At 41.4% G+C, this 17,043-nt stretch overlaps 2 protein-coding genes across 7 annotated transcripts in view; both read left to right on the top strand.

The window, feature by feature from the left end:
- The window catches only part of LOC122335434 (serine/threonine-protein kinase WNK2-like), a 42,307-nt gene extending 35,144 nt beyond the window's left edge, over positions 1-7,163 (top strand). For 3 of the 6 annotated variants that reach the window (XM_043233299.1, XM_043233304.1, XM_043233300.1), the window contains 4 exons: positions 435-533; positions 3,058-3,102; positions 4,031-4,317; positions 4,803-7,163. In XM_043233299.1, coding sequence (XP_043089234.1) covers positions 435-533; positions 3,058-3,102; positions 4,031-4,317; positions 4,803-5,144 — 773 coding nt within the window. In that variant the 3' untranslated portion in view covers positions 5,145-7,163. The remainder of the gene's footprint in view (positions 1-434; positions 534-3,057; positions 3,103-4,030; positions 4,318-4,802) is intronic. The other 3 variants (XM_043233302.1, XM_043233301.1, XM_043233303.1) reach the window with 3 other exon arrangements.
- Positions 7,164-11,395: 4,232 nt separating this feature from the next.
- Positions 11,396-17,043, top strand: part of brpf1 (bromodomain and PHD finger containing, 1) — a 20,493-nt gene continuing 14,845 nt past the window's right edge. Inside the window, exons 1-3 of the mRNA XM_043233315.1 lie at positions 11,396-11,980; positions 13,321-14,066; positions 16,924-17,043. The exon at positions 16,924-17,043 is cut by the window's right edge and continues 70 nt beyond it. Coding sequence (XP_043089250.1) covers positions 13,366-14,066; positions 16,924-17,043 — 821 coding nt within the window. The 5' untranslated portion in view covers positions 11,396-11,980; positions 13,321-13,365. The remainder of the gene's footprint in view (positions 11,981-13,320; positions 14,067-16,923) is intronic.

Here is a 17,043-nt window from a genome sequence, read left to right as displayed (position 1 = left end):
AACATATTACTGATAACACCTTACGAAGGACTTTCTTCAGCAGTGAAGAGACAGGAGAAAGGTAATAATAGGCGTGGATCCTTCAGTGCGATCATAATGGTGTAGTTGCAAGTAAAATCAGAGTTGAATGGTTATATGGAAGTTTTACAGTTCGTTAACCGTAAATGGGTTTCATGTGTGGAAGTGTCTAGTGATGCATAAGAGGACTGTGACCTGTTCTATAGATTCCAGAAAAGTGTTCCCATTGTTAGAAACACACAGGCACATGTACACATCTACATTAACCGCTGTTCTCTGAGACGCTTAACCAGTGTTGTGGTGTTGTTGCTGATATGATGCTTGTTGATGGGGTACTGATCTGATCGCTGCCTGTGTCGGCTGTTACACCTGTCTCTCTTTCTCTCTCTCTCCCTCTTATATTCATTTCTCCACAGGCTGGACCGTTTACCACCAAACATCTGAGCGAATCACCTATAAATCTAGTAGCAAACCACGCACTAGATTCCTCAGTGGACCCGTGTCTATGTCCATCTGTTTGTATTTGTTCTACTTTTCTTCTATTACCCATAATTCCCTTTCCCTTGTTTCTTTATGCTCTTCTTTCGTGATTTGTTTATTTTTTTTTCTCCGTACTGCATTTCTATCATGTTGAAATCCCATTCTTATCCACACACTCATTCGGTGATCATTCTCAGCCATTACACATCCATCTTCATGTCAGATGGCACTTTCCATGAATACGGTACAAAATAGGGTCTGAAACTTAAAAAGACAGCTGGTGTTCAGTGAAAGGAGGTAATGTTCTGCAAAATGGTCATTCTAAACCTTGGTCAAGTAAATGTCAACAATCTGCACTTAAATGCAGCTTATAATATATAATATATAAAAAAACATAGGTAGCACGTAGCGAGCTAGTTTGGGAGCAAATGTAGGCTTGTAGTTTTAGATTAATTTATATTTGCTTTAAATTTACAGAAAATGTTTGTTTAATCATTTATTCTTACAGACATGAAAGGTTAAGCTTGACAAATGCAGTCAAAACTATAAAAGAAAATGGATCATTTACCTCGCTCTTCCTCTACAGTCTGTAGAAAGGTCTAAACAATTGCAAAATGTTCCAGAAGTTTTAATTAAAAAGAATTGTGCCACCACACCAAAGCATACCGTATTGGTGGACAGAGCTGGACATCTGCTCATCTGGCCTTCAGTTTGTCTTCTGTACAAATGCTTTGTGCTGGGCTGAAGCTCTGACCGATAACATTAGCTTCCTTTCCTCAAACATGGCCATTCTCCACATTTAACTGAAAGCAGAGAGAGTGTGTATAGATGTCTGCCAAAGCTTTTGTATCGTCTGTATATCTGTGCCTTCTTTCCTTTTCATTCCACTTAAACTTCAATGAGACGATGATTGCGGTGCCGTTTCATGTTTGGAGTCAGAAGACGAGCATGCCAAGGGCACGAGCATGGTGCTGTGGAGAACATCAGGGCTGTATTTTGAATTTTTTTATCTCTGTCACCTGCATGATTATAATACGATGCTGTCCAAGAAGCATTTTATACTTACCTTGCGTGTCTGTTATGGTTTGTAGTATTTGTTCCTCTAGGTAAGAGTTTGTTTTGGAGAAAATCGTGACTTTGTCCACCAGCGTGTCAGAGCTAGGATTAGGAAGCTCAATTATTTTTATACTTGGTCTCTGTCTTTGTCAAAATGATATGATTTGGTCAGTATTCTAACCTTCGTTAAACGTGTCATTTAAAATTTAGCATGCAGCACCTTTATTTATTCATGTTTCAATAGTTTTATATGCTTGAATTTTATTTACGCTTTTCCTGTTTAAATGTTAGATGTTATTTGACGCAAATTCTGTCTACAGTAGTAAGCTGGGCTGATCCTAGACTTTTGGGGGCCCCAAAATATTCCCAACCCCTTAACCTGCAAAACAACAATGAATTATAAAAAAGTAGAAATTAAATTTAAAGCAAAATAAAATAGTATAGTATTATTGACAGCAGCAGGTTTATACAGTAGGATGCACACAGATCTGGTGCACTTTTAAGTCGTTTTGTAGAATAAAAACGACATGCTGACTGTATATCTGTCGTTACATCCACTGAAAAACATTTATGTTTTCATAACCAATGGCCAAAATCAAAAAAACAAACCTGACATGAATCGTCTTAGGAAGGAAGGATGCCCCCTGGTGTTTCTAGGGCCCTACACAACATGCATACTCTGCTTGTAAATAACTCATGTTGTGCTTACTGAGATGGATTACCAAAAGTCTTTTATGCATCCAGATGTTTGTTTTAAGTTTCAGATGGTGCTGCTTTTAGAAGTGGAGGTTCAGGAGGAGATCCGTTTTAATCTTGCATGCTCGATATTTTCACACACTGCCACAGACACAAAACTAATAGATTGTGAGCAGCAATTCAGCTTTCATTTTACAGACCCCATGAAATCTAAATTAGAACATTGTGGATTTTAATTTCGTGTCTGTTAGCTCTGAGGTCCGCCGTATTTGGTTTATTGTCCGGTAAAATGCTTAAAAAAAATAAGAATGTCCCTCATTATAAATGCTCCCTTCGTCTCATGCTAGAACAGAAGCAAATGAATAAACGGCTGTCATTAGAAGTGAGCTTTACCCTCGAACAGCTGAAGAGTCTGCGCTGCTTTCTTCCGTGCTACAAGCAGTCATGTGTGAACTCCGCCGTCTTCGTTTTTTTTGTCTTAGACTAACATCTTGTTTCTGTGGAGTACAGGCCAGGATAGAACGGACATTCGTGCTTGTCAGACCATTTCATGGGGTTTTTAAAGTAGGACATTTAGTCAAACGAGCGTTGAAGTCCAAGCTTGAAGGCCTTTTTAGTTCATAAGCCATTCACACACGTCACTCACCAACACCTCATGATATCACAGATGAAGCCTCCCTGCACCTGATTCTGTACCTGCTCACTGATTGGTCGCTGTTTTCTCGTGCAGCAGCTTGTCCAATGGGCTGTGCCATGTGCTTTTCCCCGCCCCTTAACGTCTCTGTCTGTGCTGTTTTGCTCTTGTAGGGTCCACTCTGAAACGGCTTTGTCTAGGGAAAGAGCGCAGCAGTAGTAACTATCCCACTCCTTTCTTCTTCAGTCCTAGTTCCTCTGTCTACCTTTTTTCTTTTTTTCTCTTTCTGTGTCCGTTTCTTTTGTTGGCATGAGCGATCTCCTGTGTGATAAGTGCTTAATGTTTGCAGCAGCGGATTGTGAGATGTGCGTTTTTTTTATATTAAGTTACATTTTTTTTTCTAGTGCATGGTGATACCTGTGCGATACGATCAAGTGCTTTTTGAAACCTTTATGATTTGTGTGTTTCTGGTCATTTAAGTGCATATGTGTGTGGGTGTTTGTTCTTCGTTTGGTTCTGTAATCTTCCAGCTGCTTGATTTTAGGCTAGAAACAAGTACTCGACAAGAAACGTGCAGATACGATCAGATTTCAAGCATAGCCAATGTGAATATACTCTGTGTTTGTTCCTGCGTTACTGTGCTGGAACAAACCTCAGACTTGTTTCATTTTTTGCATCATTAATGCATGTTGACAGTTTAACTTAAACTAACATGCTCTGCATTTCTTACATTATACCCAAGCCCTAAAATTCAAACACCAGGCTATTTTGTAAACTACTATATTTTACTCTCTCAAAAGGCAACACATCCGCATACTTAACCTTACTTTTGGCATGAGCATGTTCGATTGTCACATTTGTTTTTAATGTATTGTTGAAACTAATTATGAATCGTGTCAAATAATCAAGTCTATATGCAACCCCAAGTATGAATAGTGCATCATTTATTATAAATTGCCATTAAGTCCTTGTCAAGTCAAATGTTTAGACTTCTAATAATGCATCTATTCACTTTGTTTTAACTGCACTTCTCTGCGTGATGTAATGAATGACATCAGCAGTGCGTGAGCAGCAGATTGGTTACAGAGGACCTCCGGGTGACTTCTCTGAGCTGTCGCTTGAGGTCTTTCTCAATCTCTTTCTCAGGGTCTCATAGTACTGGTGCTGCCCACGTGACTTCAGCATCCAATCAGAACCTGCCTCCCGCAGCCATGCCGGCTTCTTCTTCTCGGCCCATCACGGCGCTCGTTCAGGCTCAAGCAAACAACAGCAACAACAAAAGTGGTACATTCACCGACGACCTACACAAGCTGGTTGATGATTGGGCAAAAGAAACTCTTGCCTCCGCCCCTCAGCTCCGCCCCTCTAGACCGCAGAGTTCTCTCCAGTCCTTCCAGACCAACCCCGCTCCTATGACCAGAGTCCCCAATCAGGTACTTTATACAGTTTGTCCTTCAGAAGCTTAAAAGAGAGTTCACCTTCGGCTGCTGGTCCTCATTGGTTTGAGTAGGGTTCCCTATGGAAGTCAATGGGGACCAGTAACTGAAAGTGAACTTTGCCTTTAACAAATAAAATCTGGTTCACATTGTCTGTTCTTCGTTATTCATTTTTATAATGTTTATATTAATTCAAATGATTTGACATTTGGCCTGAGAAAATGACAACATGAGAACACAAACTACTTGAGAACTTCATTCAATTGAAAGTTGATGGAGAGACGAGAATATAACAACCTAAATGTGTTTTTATGGATTAAATATACGAATTTGACAAAAAATGGCTTTATGGAGGTAAAAATCCCAATAAAAGGTAAAAATCTATTTAAGTACTGAGAGTGGAAAGCGTACTAGTGTACTTCATTGTTGTCTGCAGCTTAAAGCCTTTGCCTTCACGTTTTCCCACTCTTTTTTTGTCCTAGATAAGGGGCTCAATCCCTCAGGCGGCTGTGAAGTTTCATCTCCCACTGTCCTGTCCGCTGTCAGCAGCTCTGGGTCCCATCATGCCTCATGGCATCACCAGCACCCCATCACCCATCCTCCAGCGGGCCGGATACTTGCTGCCCTCTGCCCCCTTTGCTGGGATGATGCCAGCCCCTGCGTATCCAAACCAGTGGTCCGGTTTGCCCAGTCCAGTGGGCATGTTTGCTACGGCCGGTATGGTCCCGTACCCAGCTATGGTCAGCCCAGCACTGCAGACTTTTCCTCTGGTGGTGAAAAGCCCAGACGGCCCGATGCGTCCCAGCAAAGCCAGGACTGCCTGAGAGCGCCACCCTGCGCTCTGAACTCCACAACAGACACTGTTTTTGGCGCAAGGCTGATCGATGCACACTTGCAGAAGGATAATCATGCAAGCTCAACGCAGCGGCGGGAGAACACGTTTTTAACTCAAACCACAATCTCTGAAATATCTGTGGGGTTTAGATCGCTGTTGGATTATGGACGCATCTGTGCAAAGCCTCTGAGCCTGTAAATATGAGGTGTGTGTGTGTGAACTTGGGCATGAGGAGTGTGTTTATGTGTCAAAACCTTCCTGTGGGCACTGCTTTCGCTTTTTCTCTTTTTTTGAAGAATCTGTGTTGAGGTGTGTTAGTAAAGGGTTTGGCTGAGAGTACTGCAGGACCATGGCCTTCGATTCTACTGCCATAGAGTATCAATATGTTTCCCCGTAACTCAACACAATGGTAACCTACAGTGGCATGAGCTAAAGACAGATTTCAGTAAAAGTAGACATCCTTGCAATGGTTTAAGAATTAAAATTCACGCTGCTTGTGTTTTAAAAGAGGCCAATGATTGATTATAGAAATATCAGTCCTACTTTTCAGTGATTTTTCATGAAGTAACAGCACTTTTGAGTGGCTTTTATTGGCTGTTTACAGAAGTATCCAGCTTTTTTTAAACGATTTCAGACCACAGGACATAATCCCTACATGAAAATGAATAATTCAGGATGATGTAGTGCCTTGATCAGTCATCACTTCTCCCTCTAAAGGTATGAATTTAGCATGGTTTTCCTTCTGTTCCTAATGCAATTGTTAATCCTAACCCTTTTTCGGTCAAGTGGAGGTTTACATATTTACGTCCCCTTTCTTAAAGCGAGTTTGCAATCAATACATTTAGCATCATTTTGCGTTTAAATAGGAGCTTGTCTGTGCAGATTGGTAAATGAGTGCAGCTTGGCTTTCTGATTGTTGTACTGCATTCATAAGCAATGCTGCACAAGCGCACTGTACTACAGCACAGAGGAAGTCAACAAATTGTTTACATTGCAATGATGTAATGTGTTAATGCATGCCATCAAAGCGTCGCAGATACCAAAATACTAAATGAATAATTGCTATCTAAATATATCAAGGAGCATTTAACGTGCTTGTGGTCTTGCAGAAACCCTTCCCTCCTTAGAGTGTAACACAGGGAGCGAGTGCAGGTTTGACAGGAATCAGTGTGAATGCTGTGTGTTGACATTTCAAGCATGCCCTTCGACCCCCGTCACTCCCACCTGTAATGTGAATTTGGCACGGAACACACACCGAGTTCAGCTACTATTTGATCAGACGGCTCTTTTATGAGCTCTTGCACAGTGTGTGTGACATTGAGGTGATATTTGAATTTCTTTTAGGAGGGCAGTGCAATTATTGCTTCATAAAAGTGATCCGATATGGGAGAAATTCCAAGCAATTGAATATTAACTCACACAGATACACGTGTACAAAATGCATCGGTTTCCAAAACCCACACGTCCACGTTATACACTTTTATTTCTTATGTTGGTAAGATTTCGTCTTATTTAGGCTTAGAGCCAGCAGGCAGCTTCCATTTGAGTTTTTAACCTCATTTTCAATCTTCGTGAAAGGCTGCGACCCACGCCACTGGCAAACTGTGAATTGTACAGTCCTCTTGTATTTATTTGATCAGTGCTTTGGATGCATCTTCTGCGATTACCGTACCGTCCCATCCATTCATTTGTTCAGGATGCTCCGTCGGTCAGAAAGATCTGCTTCATGAGCAATGCTTCCGGTAGGAAGGGGTTTCTGATATTCTGTTCCTGCTATTTAATGCTAAAATCTCTGGCAATAATGACTTTATTTTGTCATGTTAGTGACTTACTGATCTGATGTGGCATTGAATAGGTTATGGACTTTTATTTTCTGTATTGGCGCTCTGTGAATGGTGCACACTCTTCAGTGAATTACTTTACTCCGTTCAGATACGAAATGCACTCACAACACAAAGACTGTGTACGAGTTTAATTAAAGAATAAATCAATATTTTGTGCTTAATAACTACTGTATTCTTGTCATTTTCCGTAGACGTGGCCAGTGATATTGTGAGCAGAGCTCTTCTTAGGATTAGGTCGGGGGCCGGCGGTTTCTTAAAGAGGTCACGAACGGCCTTTTTAAAGTCGCTTTGTGCAGTTCTCTGAGATGTTATCAGGATGTTCACAGCCTATAACGAAGGTATGAGGATTTCCAGTGTAACAGAATTCACCTTCTGGCCACCAATGAGGCAAAAGCAATCATATTGGCGTGACACGTATTATAGAAACCAGCAGGAGATATTCCAATAATTGCAATCATTGGACAGCGTTTCACAGAGATATTAAAAGCGTGCGTCAAAGAAAGAATTCATTTTAGGACAGAAAATGAGCACGATCTGCCGAGGACGGCGAGCATCTACTGCGCCTGTCATTTTCTGTTAAAGAAAGTGTTTTCAATTTTGCTTTGGTGAAATTAATTCTTCGAACAACTTTAAACCGGACAAGACAGACAAATATTACTCGGTCCCAGTCCCAGGCTCCCTTAAGTGCAGAGAGAGCGGGAACCGTGAAGGTTTTGAGAGCGCCAAAATACCTTAGACTCAAGTTTTATTTGATGCGTGATTGAAGATATCGGAACAAATTAGTTTCAGAGATTTTGAATCTCTTTATCAATTGGCTAAATGGCATAAATGTGTCATCAAAAGAGGAATCCTGAAACCGTACTAATCCTTTCTCCCTGAGTCCAGAGTAGAAACTGTTGACTGCCTCACTAAAGTAGACAGTGTTTTTAATCTAAAGTGATTTAGAAACTGTTTCCAGATTTTAAATGAAGAAAGCCCCATGGGATCAGTGATGCATTTAGATGGGCATCGCAAACTGGGGTTAAAAACGTCTTCTAGCTTCTATCTTTCACAGATTGATATCCAGGGATAAATAGATGATCTGAATATAATATTTTCTCCCTCCTGTTTGGCTCTTTGAAGTGAAATGCGTGGGGGTTTACCAGCTCAAACATAAGAGGATATAATGGCACTGAATGACCTAAAAAAAGATTTGGGAAGAAAGATCTGGAACAAAAACAGCATGCGTTCCTTTATACCAGATTGCTAATCCACGTCTTCACACCCTTTACACCGTCATACTCGGTTTCCTTTCTGTTCCTTTTAATCAGGGGCCGGTTCCATAAAACAAGTTTACCAAATAAGCCAGGCTTATTTCAGTTAGATTGACTTTTTGTCTGGTGATCTGGATCAGAATAACTCAGACTAACTGAAATAAACCCGTCTTATTTGGTAAACTTGTTTTATGGAACCGGCCCCAGATTTCACTTCCAGAACCGACCGGATCAACCACATAAATCTGTCCACTCCTGAAACTTAACTTTACACCAAGCTTAAAACCAATTACAAGGACACAATGCAGAAAATAAGTAGGTAAAATAAACACAAACAAAAAGGTACTATTAAATTAAATTATACAAAACCCCCGCCAGAAGACAGTACTGAAAACAAGGACCAGATAATATGGTATTCCTGCCCATTAATCACGGCAGACTGAATAGCATAGATCTGCATAAACCTGGTCAGTTAAAATAAAGCAGAAGCACTTATAGTGTTACAGTCCCATTTTCCACAAGCTTAGTTATAATATAATGCAACGAGAACTCAAAACTGTCCTAAAAATAATTTCCCGCAGCTTATATCTGCCGATATCACTTTCCCATCGTGGAAATGTGTGTAAGTCTACCCGTTCCAGAGATAATTAGGAAAGATCTGATGGTATTTAGTGGCTGTGGTCTGAGGGGCCACTTCCGTTTAACATGAAATTCGATTGTAAGCTGCCAGGACGCAGGTTCATTATCCGCCATTTTGCTTTTTTTGACTACATGTTGAGTTTGAGTCTGTTGTTTGCTGCCTGTTCTTGTAGACTTGCTACGTCAAATTACCGAAGGCTTGGGTTTTCAAAAATAGAAAGACAGACTTTTCCTAGGCCTCTGAGCGATTTATAAATCAATAAAAGTTCTTCAAAATCAATCCTAAATGCAAGGACCTGAGGACTGCTGTGATGGGCTCAGATCTTCTGCTTCTAGTCAGTGTTCAGGATGAGCTGCAGCTTAGGAAGGTGTGAGGAGATCATTACAGTAATACAGGGCGATAAAGACAGGAACAGGTTTCTCCAAAGCTTGACAGAAAACAAAACAGAGATGACAGGACGCTGATTTAGTCATGACTGCTGAAACTAAGATCTGGCTCCAGAATCACACCAAGATGCTTGACTCGATTTCTAGTTGTCTGGCCCCTAGAGTCAAGGTATACATTCACCTTGAGAACTTCATCTTTGTTTCCAAATGCAGTGACTTTGGTATTCTTCTTGTTTACTGAAGGAGGTTTTGGTTCTTTCTGATTATCTGAGAAATAGACAGGCTAAACAAGAGCGGTGCAAGAACCGAGGCTTGTGGGACCCCACATGTCATGGACGTCCACTTAGACTCATGCTCTCCTGCACTCACACAATAACCTCGTCTTTCTAATGAACTCAACCATTTGAGAACCATCCCAGAAAGCCATTACACTTTCAAGATATTTATCCAGTTGCTTGCTAGTTAATTACTATCTCCATCTTCTTCCTGGGTTCAGTTTAAATCATTATGTGTTCAGCAACTCTCTTTGATTTGATTCTTGATTCTGTTAAGGTGAAATTCCTTAGCAGGAACCCTGAAATAAACGGCCAGTAAACGGTCAAATTTAAGCCATCGGAAGAGGAAGTGGAGGTAAGCAGCAGAGCTCTGCAGAGTTCAGTTCCAACCCTGCTCCATCGTACAAGATAAGCCTTACTGACTTATTGATCGAAGCGTAAGTACACGCAGAAGACATTTCCTCAACGGGCCAGCCACGAGCCTCACCGTTTTCATCCAGACACGTCTTAAATTATTCATGTTCTGAAGACGAACTAAGCTTTTCCCGGGTTAGGAGCGACGTGGGGTAAGTGATTAATCACACAATTTTCATTTTGGGCAGGAGAAACCTTTAAAAAACCGTGGCCAGGACAATAAATGTGAACATCGCTCATCCCTGAGCTGTGGTTAGAGCCTTGTATTTATGATGTGTTTATAATGTAGTCCAGGGTGACGTGAAACAGTGTAATGGGAGAGTCCATATAATCAGAAGACAGAACAACACAGGCGGGATTAGTGACAAAAATCCAATGAGACGTCCGCTTCTACACATCTAATAACGTAATTTATGATATATTTATTCAAAATGTAATGGCTCAAAATGTAGTGGTACATGTGTTTTACAGCTAGTGGGAAGATAACATGACGGATATGTGGTTTGCCAGGATCAGAGGAAACTAGATAGTGGTGAGCCTGGAGCACAAGGGCAGGTATACAGGTAGCTATAGCTAACAATACATCCCAGACGCGGCTCACATCTCACACCTTGATGCCTGGGACATTATTGACCTTTTTAATGCCAAAAATCATTAGGATATTAAATATAAGTAAAAGATATTTTTGTGAACTTACTACCGTGATTACATAAAAACCTAATATATGATTAATAATATGCATCAATAAGGACTTTATTTCAAAGATATTAAAGACGATGCTTTTTAATATTTAGACTTAAGTTGTATCCTGCCAATAATACGGTCCTATCATAACAATACAAAACGATCATTTTAAAACCAAAAAAAAAAAAAAAAAAAAAAAAAAAAAGTTTAAAAATCCTTATGACTGGTTTTGTAGTCCAGGGTCACATATTATATATGAAAGCATGACCAAAGTGCAAAAGCCAAGCCAAAAAAAAAAAAAAAAAAAATATATATATATATATATATATATATATATATATATATATATATATATATATATATATATATATATATATATATATATATATATATATATATATATATATATATATATATATATATATATGTGTATATATATATATATTTGTACTGCACACCTGTTTAACACACATAGAAATGATGTGAAAATATTCAGTTTAATTATAAATATACATATATTAATTTTGAATGGTTTGCACTTTAGGATGTTAAAACCAATAAGCTATAAGATGTCGGGAACATAAAGATATGAGGTATAAGGTATACCAATTTTGAAATGTAAAAACTGTGACAAAAAATTAAATAAAAAATTGCATTCATTCGATGTGTTTTTTTATTCTTGTGTTATTTGTGGAGTGTTTAGGTGAAGCGTCGCCCTCTAGCGGTCACTGCAGCCTGCGACGCACTCAAATACTGCTGCGAAACCTTCCCTCAGCAATACACTCATATTCTCGGCCCCGTAATGCCTCTATATTGAAGCCAGTGCGCTTCGTTTTAAACCTACATTTCACATATTGCAGCTAGAACAGCACCAGTTCAACGTAACGTGCAGCATTATTGTTTTTTTCTACTCGCATACTAAACAGACAGACGTAGCGGGCGACTGCGCGACGCTCGACGGCTGATTCGTCAGCACAGCCCTCGTGAAGCGTAGAAGAAAAAATCACCGAGGACGTGTGAAGAGTCGCGGCTGGCTTCGATCGAGTATCTACGTTAACAGGCCGCGTGTCGCGAGCGCTAAATGTCGTTGAGCACGTATTTTAAAAACGCGTTGTGCGGTGTGTCGGATTGGCGAATGTGCCGACGCCGATCGCGCGCTGGCCCCTTTGTTCGATCGCTTCAGTTCCTGGTGTTATTCAGTGTGTGATGATCAGAATTCATAAAGGACTCAGTTATTGAGCTCAACCCCGTCCGATCTGAATTAAACACATCTCAGTGTGAATTCTTATTCTCGGAGTGAGCGTGAAATCCGCCGCGGACTCTGGAGTAGTAAGTGCTTACTACAAAACACGTTCACCTGTTAGAGATCTGCCTGTGTGTAATATTAATATCAGAAGATCACATGTAAACTCATATTTTACGCGATCACGGTTTTGTGCTTGGCATGTTTCTAAAGCAAAGGCGGGTTTGCATATAAACGGCCACTAACAAGAAGTGCCGCGAAGATGCCGTGTTTTTGAAATTTACCACGGTAAAGCTAGTTTTCTCTGGGTTTTGTTTCTGTGTGTGTGTGTGTGTGTGTGTGTGGTAGTCCTCCGGTCCCGGGGTGTATTTCCAGGTCTGCTGTTAGCACCCCAGCCCCACACAGAGGAGCGTCTGCTTTCGGTGTGTTTCGGTGAACGGCTGAAGTCGCGCGCTGTAGTTTGATCCGTGAAGCCCGTCGTGACATAATGGAGGGAAAGTCGCGTAACGGCGCTTCGCTTCACTCGCTTCGAGGCGTCTGTCTGTCCTTCCTACGATTTAATAGACAACTTCTTTTGGACCGATGCTGTGGCTTACCGGTTAAAAGACGGTTCGGAAAGGATCGAGGTTCGAGCCGAGCGGCGCGCGCGCGCGTGTGGAGATGTCCCTCAGGAGCCTCTTCAGCAAAAAGTACCTCAGCGTAATTAATCTGCGTTTACGTTAAATTAGGCGTTTGGCAGACACTCCTATCCAAAGCAGCTTTGTCAACGGAAGCGATGAAAATCGATATACAGGTGCTATGACTAGTATCACTAGTAAGTGATGGTTGGGTATATACGAAATAGAAAAAGAGCCGTTAGAGTCTAAAGGTAAATCGAAAAACAGTTCAAATAGAATTAGTATAGAGAGAAGGTTTGTGTTAGAAAGTTAAATAAAGACATTCTCGGTAAGTTTGTGGCTGTGTGTCAACTGATTGTCATTAATTCACAACTACATGTCTACTACCTCTCAGTAGACGTCTAGGGTACGTGTAGGTGACAAACACTAGGAAAGTTTCTGAAGCTGTGGACAGCGAGTACTGATACTAATGACTGCTGGTTACTTCCTCTTAGGATGATGATACACGGGCCAACTTTGAGCCACGGCGCTCTCCGAGTGTTGCATTTCTGTTTGGATATTTTAGATCAATCCTTCCGTTTGTTTTGTGTAACGGGTTTTGAAGCTGATGTAGTTCAGGGCTGTGTTATTAATCCACACTGATTATCCCTCGCATCTCTCTGCAGTCAATGCCGCTCCGTCTGAAAGCAGAGATTTAATCTAGTCTCGGACGATGATCGGCGAATCGATTACGAGCTTAGGTTGTAACAGCGGATGGTTGGAAAGTCTCCGAATAAGTTCAGAATCGTTGCTCTTTGTGTTCCTCGCAGATGTGAGCCGGTCCTGTGGGGGACGCTGCAGTGTGCGTTGTCGTGATGGGGCTGGACTTTGACGTGAAGACGTTCTGCCACAACCTGCGGGCGAGCAAGCCGCCCTACGAGTGTCCGGTGGAGAGCTGCCGCAAGGTCTACAAGAGCTACAGCGGCATCGAGTACCACCTCTACCACTATGACCACGACAACCCGCCTCCGGCCCAGGGCACCCCGCAGAAGAAGCGCAAGGGCCGGCCGCCGCGGGCCTCCCTCCCGGGCTCCGGCGACGGCCCCGACTCCAGCACGGGGTCCGGGGTCACGGGGCAGGGCCCGCCGCCGGGCAGCCCCGCCGAGCGCTCGGAGCACTCGCACTCGCCCGTCAGAGAGAGCATGACCTACGCCGAGGCCCAGCGCATGGTGGAGCTGGAGATCCGCGGCCGCGTCCACCGCATCAGCATCTTCGAGAACCTGGACGTGCTTTCGGAGGAGGACAGCGGCGCCGAGGACCCCCCGTCCGCCGGGATGACCGGCTCGGCCGCCTGCAACGGAGAGGCCGGGGGAATCGGCAAGGACCGGCTGGACGGTTCTGCGGCCAACGGGGAGAAAGGGGCGCAGAAAACAGGAAAGCACAAGAGCAAAGACAAAAAGAAAGACAGCAGCTCGCACCATCACATGAACCCGCCGGTCAAGCTGCCCGAGGTGGTGTTTCGAGAGCTGGATCAGGAGAGACCGGACGCACCACCTCGACCCATGTCTTACTACAGGTACGACGCTGTGTGTGTGTGTGTGTGAAGCAGTCTTCTGCAGCACAGCTAGATTTGTAGCAACAGACCACAGTATGCTGTGAGGATCGAAATATATGGTTATTGTTATTTTATGGCAAAAATAATTGGGATGTTGAGTAAAGATCATGTTCCTATTCTCTAAATATAGAGTAAATGTTTTTGATAACATTTTTTGATTGCTAATGCTCTGCTGAGAACTTGTACCTCTGGATTCCAGATCTCAGCCAACAAACCATACGTCAATGGAAAGGCTATTTATTCTGAAAAATGAACTCAAGAGATGTGGTTGATCGTGACAGAGACGTTCGGGCCTGGAAAATAAATTCTGATTGGTCGTAGCAGCGCTTTGAGCTCTGATGGATTGACTTGTAGTAGCGTGAGGTTTAAAGTATGGACGAGAGAAGAGAAGGAAGCTTAGCTTTGAAACGTCTGGGTTAGCTACATGCATAGCTGATTAATATAGGATGAACATTTATTTACACGCTGAATGTTTAGTCTCATGCTCAAATGCAATGCCTCATATTGAGTTATCTGAGACCGTCATATTGCTTTTAAATGTTGTTGTTTTTTTTCATAAATACCGATCCTGTAAAAATGTCATTTGTTCAACAGTAGAAATGCTTCACTTTAAAATAGTTTTCAGATTTGATGGACTTCATCACTTGATAATGTATATGAAAATATGTGCCATAAACATTAATGTATAGACTGTGAAATCTATAGTAAACCCTCTTGGTCAGAGTTGTAAGAACGTAACTTAAGTGCACTAGAATGTCGTAAACCTAGCTTTATAACGAGAACTTTATAGGATGTGAAATCAACAGTAAAATCCGTTCTTACTTGTGTTTCAGCGTTTAGTCATTTGTTCAGTAATTTCATATAAATAAAAACACAAGTAATGAAGAGTACAATAAAGTAAAATCCAAGCTTTAACTATAATCACATTGGACGTCTGCAGGTGACCTCACTGTTTCGTCTTCTCACGATCAATGTAGGGCTGTGCCATTTCTCCAGAGCACTCGTAGATCTACCAAGATCTTCAAGACCGTAATATTAAGCTCAGTTGTGCGATCGTTTTTACGAACTTCTTGGGCTTTCGATGCTTTCCGTTGGAGTTGGAGTCTGTGGATAAGTTAGCACAGATGTATTTCTAGTGATGATCGATGGAAACCGCTTCAAAAGATGTGTTCATTCATGACAAGCTTTATATATTTGTGTAGCTTTAAAATAAGGTAATTATGCAATATCTCCTCCACATGAAGATGATTTTTGCAAAGCAAGTGGAGTTCTGGAATGATTTGTATTATAGCAGGTCTTGTTGCAGTCAGTTTATATATATCTATATCTGTCAGTGTATACAACATAATATGAGGTTTCTTGTCGTGTTTGTTAGTGTGTAGAGCTGCTTGTGTCGAGAGCTTCTCTTGATACGATGGGAGCAAACAAGGGCATCATGATACAGGTGAACGCTGAAACATCTAGGGGGTTTTTTCACATTTTTACACTTCAATATGTACATACAATTTTTTGGACAACATTTCTATTATTTGCTAAATCAACATATTTAAAACCCTTATCTAAATGTGGCGGCAGATTAGTTGTTTTCTAAATTAACGAGAAGAACATTTTAAAAGTATATAATATAAAAATGTATATTATTTTATTTTACTAAAGGTTATGTATACAAAAGGTACAGTCTTCATGCTAAAGCACATTGAGATGTGTAACAGAATAGAATAAGTGTCAGCTCTGTTAGCTTGCATTGAGCCTCTGAAACTACTGACAGTCAGCTTCAGATTTTACGTCTAATTCATTGACACGGGTATCATTGTAAAACTGTCCAGCGTGTAAAATATGGTTATCAATTCAGAAAGTCTAGCAGCATGACAAATAAAAGCTTTATTGAAATTGTGAATAGGTTATGAAGATAAGAAAACCGACGTCGTGATCAATGAAGCTGTGTTCACTGCACAATGAATAACTTATTTTATTTTGTAAACACTGTCAATGAAAGAATCAAATCAAAAGATGCGTGTAGAACTGTACTAATGTAGTCACCTGAGCTAGAGAGTCTGTTTAAACGGCTGTTTTAATGAAAAGGAAAAATGCTTTTATTAATTAATACTGATGACTGGCAGATACATTCATTCTCCGTCTCTGAAATGATGTTCCTTTTGAGCTCAGTCAGACCGTCTAGAAGCAGTGTTGTCTAGCAGTCTTCTTTAAAAGTCCTTCAAGGTGTCTTGGAGAGGTGAGGTGTCTAAGTCTCAACGTCTGAACTCCTGGGGTGCCTCAAGGCTCAGGTCTAGGACCACTTCACTTCTCCATCTGTATCACTAGGTTTTGTCATCCATCCTTCTATCCTGTTAGCTGCTCACATCTCAGCTTGGCTAACAGACGTTTCTTGATGAAAGACCTTAAACTCAACCTTGCCTAGACAGAACTGCTTGTGGTTCCAGCAAAACCATCGTTTTGTCACAATTTCAACTTTTAATTTAGGCTCATCGACCATAACTTCTTCAAAAACAGCCCGAAACCTTGAGACCGCGTTGACTTTCTCAGACCACGTTGCTCAAACCACCTGCTACTGCAGATTTGCTTTATTCAACATCAAGAACATCATGCCCTTTCTTTCGTAACGTGCTTCACAACTTAAAGGATGCGACTCATTAAAGAGACACACCACTGTATTTATTGTTTGAATTGAGACTCTTGGGACGTTTTTTCATATCGGAAGTAACCTGCTCTTCTCTTCTCTGTCAGCGTGTTATCAGTTTCCTCTTTGCGTGACGGAAGAATGATGCACCTTTATATTCTTCACCTTTCCTCTTCTCAGGTACATCGATAAGTCTGCCGAGGAGCTGGATGAGGAGGTGGAGTACGATATAGATGAGGAAGACTATATCTGGCTGGACATCATGAATGACAAGCGTCGCGCCGACGGGGTGGCGCCCAT

This window comes from Puntigrus tetrazona, unplaced genomic scaffold, assembly GCF_018831695.1.
Source record: "Puntigrus tetrazona isolate hp1 unplaced genomic scaffold, ASM1883169v1 S000000776, whole genome shotgun sequence".
Lineage (NCBI taxonomy): Eukaryota > Metazoa > Chordata > Actinopteri > Cypriniformes > Cyprinidae > Puntigrus > Puntigrus tetrazona.
The sequence above is the reverse complement of the archived record's forward strand: the minus strand, read 5'-3'. Positions and strand labels throughout refer to the sequence as shown.